The 4,805-nt window shown below is 40.5% G+C and overlaps 1 protein-coding gene across 1 annotated transcript in view; it reads left to right on the forward strand.

The window, feature by feature from the left end:
• Positions 1–217: 217 nt before the first annotated feature.
• LOC111265250 (innexin shaking-B) overlaps positions 218–4,805 on the forward strand; it is a 17,059-nt gene continuing 12,471 nt past the window's right edge. The window contains exons 1-2 of the mRNA XM_022841754.2: positions 218–764; positions 3,032–3,267. Coding sequence (XP_022697489.1) covers positions 620–764; positions 3,032–3,267 — 381 coding nt within the window. The 5' untranslated portion in view covers positions 218–619. The remainder of the gene's footprint in view (positions 765–3,031; positions 3,268–4,805) is intronic.

The following is a 4,805-nucleotide window of genomic DNA, read 5'->3' on the forward strand; positions in this document are numbered from 1 at the left end:
GCCCCTAGTCTTCATGCGTTTCGACTGTAATCATCATTGACGTTTCCGTAAAGCCGCGTTCTAAATAACGTTTACCTCCTGACTACTTCCCTGAGATTTTGAAAGTGTGCCTTGTGCGTGCTTAAGCACGAATAGTTGGACAACTAGGATCGACTTTAGAGGAGTATGTTAACCTGTTTAGCTGAAATACTCGTTTCAAGCAGGTCGAACTGAGTGACAGCAGCTTTTATCAGCTACGGTAACATTACGAGTACTTTTACTGACGCTAGAACGTGATTCCGAAGTGCACAGTGAGACAGTAGGAGTGAAACAATGATATGGTCATGAACTTTAAGTATAATCTTTTATAAGTAAGTAGGAGCTGGCTATCGGTCTTCAACGCGTTAAGCTAGTGGCGAACGACTGCTAGTTCCCTTACATAGGTCAAGTCAGCAGAAATTCCTTCAGGAGTGAGTTGTCCTGAATTGGCTTCCGCCTCTCAACTGGATGGATATCGGCTAGCTTTACGGTGTGTTAGGGATGTCGAGAAAACAGAATAGGCTAGTATTTCTACGTCGCCGGCCGCGAACGTACGTGAACGAAGCTCATTAGACAGGCCGTGTAAATATAGCATTCCAAAATGCTTAGCCTTATAGGAACCTTGCGAGGTTTACTGAAGATCAAGCCGGTGCATATTGATGGAATGATGTTTAGGCTTCACCATGGACCGACTGTGGTGCTTTTACTCGCGTTTTCTGTGCTCATTACGACGAAACAGTATTTCGGTAAGTATTCATAAACAAATTAGATGAACGTTTCGTACGTTTGTTGATTTGATGTAGCTCTAATTAATAATGTTTTCTATTGTCGTATCTGAATTGTTACATACCTGCTTGGTTCATTTCATAATAAACATGCCTGTCTCCTTTCCAATATTTTCCGCGTATCTACTACGCGCCACATGAACCAGTCACATGTCAAAGCTGTTTCTGTTTCGGCACTGTCACTTCCGACGTCCACAGCCTCCTAGAGTAAAAATAGTAATTATCATTGTAATAATAATAATTATCGTTATAATAATTTTCGTGAATATGCTCTGAAGTGCTACGATGGCAGTGCATCTTAAGTCGATGCGCAGACCACAAAGTCACATACTGTATTACTAACTTTTCGCCAAGAACTCGACACGAAATTAGTACGGCGACATCTTTTACCGTCCCTTTGTTCACTGATGAAAACGTAGCAAAGTTTCTAGTTCTACGTCGACAATCGCCATTAGGTATAGTTCGATCAGAGAGACGGCTGGCTCCTAGCACAAAACGATGTTTGTTTATGGGTTCGAACCTAGCTCACTACGTGTCCCTAATATTGCCAAGCGGATACGTTACCCACTATGCTACCATGGGAATGAGCGGTCCTAATTCTAGCGTCCTCAAAAACGCCGTATCTACGTGTTCGAGTGTTTTAATCGCATGACGTGCTACACAGGTAATTCTAACCTAAAATAAATTCTCGGTACTCTCACAGATAAAACACTTTTGTTTTTCATCAAAAATTCAATGGCGTTCTTAAGTACTACGTCGTTCATCTAATGACCATATATAAGCCGGTAATATGATGATAACAATTAGCAAATAAATATCACCTATAAATCACATACAAGTACTTAGCTTATCGAACTATTTGCTCATGCAATTCAAGAGTATTTGGTGGAATTATATGTTCGTGTTAGACGAGACTTTATACTTAGTATGGAAGCGTCATTATTATGTACCTCGTTACGTACACTGCCAACGCATTCTTTTCTTATATATATATATATAAAATTTAAACGGTCGTGTTCTTAAAAGGATAATATATGACCAGCCAGCTTGCCAAATCGCAGCCACCTTAACATATGAACGTATGCGTGTGTGTATATTTCTAAGCACCTATTTTTCAATGCGTTCTAGTTATTTACGTTTTGATGTTTATTCGTATCGCAGGTTGCTTACGCAACGCACTTCCTTAGAAATTACAATTCGGCTCTCGTAACGCACTGTATGCCCGTTAGGGGATTCGAGTAGGGTCCATAGGTTCACCCATATGACAATATACGAAATAATGGGAACACTTAAAATACATTTAAGGCATTCATGTGCGACTAAATACTAAATAATAAAGGAATTGCCTCTTAGGCCTGATGAGACTGTGCAGCACTGTCCAGGTACCTTGGTCCTACCGTTCAGGGGGGGACAATAAGGAGGTTTTCCTTCGGTCATGGTGCATTTAGGTGCACTCTCTCTTACTGTTAACACACGAACACAGATAAATACAAATAGAAACAGAAACTTGTTGCATTAAAACTATTCACCACCGACATCTTTGTTACTTAGACGTTTCGCAAAGCAACAAACAATGGCCGTTTCGGGAAGCGGATAGGGCGCCACCGGACAAACTTGTCGATCACGCAAACCCTCAATCACTAGCCCCTCCCGCATCTCCCTCGCTTATTTCTATTGTAGTACTTTTATAAGGCCGATATTACATGAACATCACTGGTGCGTTAGTGCGTAGATCAGGCCAAAACGCTGAACTACTCGGACGTCGAATTGCCCTCTATGAAGCACAGACCGCACAGTGATCGGCACAATTGTGCTGCTTGACGCTGTCATAACTGCATATTCATTGATTATCGGAAAGTCCTCTACGTACCTTTATCACTGCAGGAACAGTGAAAAAACCTGGCAGGTTATTTACAGTTAGACGACACTGTAAAGCCAATAAGATGAGCTAAATTCTCATAGCTTTAATGTCCCTATCAAATAAAAAAAATTATTATTTTTTCGTACTTGTTTTTAGAAAATATATATATATATATATATATATGACCAAGTGGATTTAAAAGTGATCTCAGAGTCTCTGAATGTTCGCATAGCTAAATCTCTGCATATGCGTCTTAGGTAAATATGCATTTGTAACGATTTAAGACAAAATATGTATTATAAAGGAATAAAAGATTCGGATTAATAGATAATATCTTATGTATCGAAAATTCGGCGGACAAATTTAGGCGACCCGATCGATTGCGACGTATCGGGAGGAGCTTCGAAATCTTTAATCAACGTGTACTGCTGGATTCATGCGACGTACTCCGTGAATTCCTTATTTCGAAAAGCTGATGGAATCGAGGTTGTGTATCCTGGCGTAGGCACCTGGAAGGGTTCTCCTCCAAAATATGGCAACCAAGAAGGGGAATACAAATTTCATAAATACTACCAGTGGGTGTCACTTATGCTATTCTTTCAGGTAAGAGTAAAAAAGCAAACCGTTTCGTTAATATCTAATATTCTAAAAATTCATGACTAGCTACCGAATAACTACGGAAGCTTTGGGTCGTGTGCGAACGGCTTCTCCACCTCTAACGAATCTGTCCGTTGCAAAATATTAGACGAAGTCACTTGACGCTAGATAGATACGGTTATATGCATTAATAGTTCATAAAAAACGTTCAAGAAAACCTTTGCCAGGTTCCATTTGTGCCAGCTGATTTTTAACGTGGTCACTTTGTTTGTCGTTTAGGGCTGTACTGAGGTTCATGTAGTTATTTTCTGCTTTAAAAAATAATGTCTACTTAGGGGTACGTGTAATGACCTAATAGTTTTATGATTGCGAATACGTCAATTTTCGAAATGGTAAACAAGGAATTCGTTGAAAGAAATAACAAAGGGGAGAAGAGGCAACGAACGGCCGGTCATCGTGTCACTAAAATGAACCCCCTGCACTATAATGCGCACAATACACTTTTGAGCGCACTTTGTTTGTCCTACAATTCTCATCGTCTCAGGCAATAAACATGAAAAGATATTCAGATTCATTTTCTGTTCACTCGATTAATATGTCTTATAATGGTATTCTCTGCTGACTTATTGGCTAATGTTTAAGTTAAAATCCTCTAGACAAAACGCGTTCTTGCTTACGACTATCAGTGAGAACTCTCCGAACGCTCTTACCGAATGTTAATGGCCTTCTACATTTGATGGCATTCTTGTTAAAAGATAGGCCTTCCGGCGAGGTTGTTCCGACGCGGGACAAACAGCATCATTACCATTCATTTAAAAAACAGGCATTCGTGTATATTTGCCCCTGTATGCTATGCCGCACAGTATTATCATTGCCATTCATTAACACGATGTAGCCACCAACAGGTATTTTTACGTATCTAAGTAATAATTTGTCTCACTTCAGCGTTATTTCGAATGCAAAATCAGTGGCCTTGTTATGTTTCAAACTGCGACCTTCGTATAAAGTAGTATTTATGTAACGACTAAAGCGTCACCTGACTTTGAACCATAATGCCATATGCACCTTTAATTGGAACCGCGCAATCCCTGTAGGGCTGTCCTGATACGGCGGAAATCTTTCCATGCTTGATGCTTCCTATCAGCGTTGCGAGGTCCGATTTGCCCCGGTTCCCGGCTGGCCCAACGGCGATTACCAGCTAGCCCGTAACGAATCGCATAAGCATCCAAGAGGAAGCGGGGACTGCCTCGAATTTCATAACTGAGCAAACATTTCTTCTATGACAAACATTAAATTGCACATACTGTTTCGACATTTATGTCGAGAGATGGCGCTATAGTAAACGGCAAGGGGTAGAAATTTTGCCACCTCGTTGCATATCATTTTTAGCTGGGTCAGAAGTTTCTATTTCGAACTAGCAGGCATATTAGAGCCTGCTACCGTGTCGTTTGAGTTGCGCTGGCGTGAGCGTTATACTACTACAAATATCGTATCATTAACAAAATTCCAGGACAGATAGCACTTAATCGGTTTCGAAATTATAT

Source organism: Varroa jacobsoni, unplaced genomic scaffold, assembly GCF_002532875.2.
Source record: "Varroa jacobsoni isolate VJ856 unplaced genomic scaffold, vjacob_1.0 scaffold_948, whole genome shotgun sequence".
Lineage (NCBI taxonomy): Eukaryota > Metazoa > Arthropoda > Arachnida > Mesostigmata > Varroidae > Varroa > Varroa jacobsoni.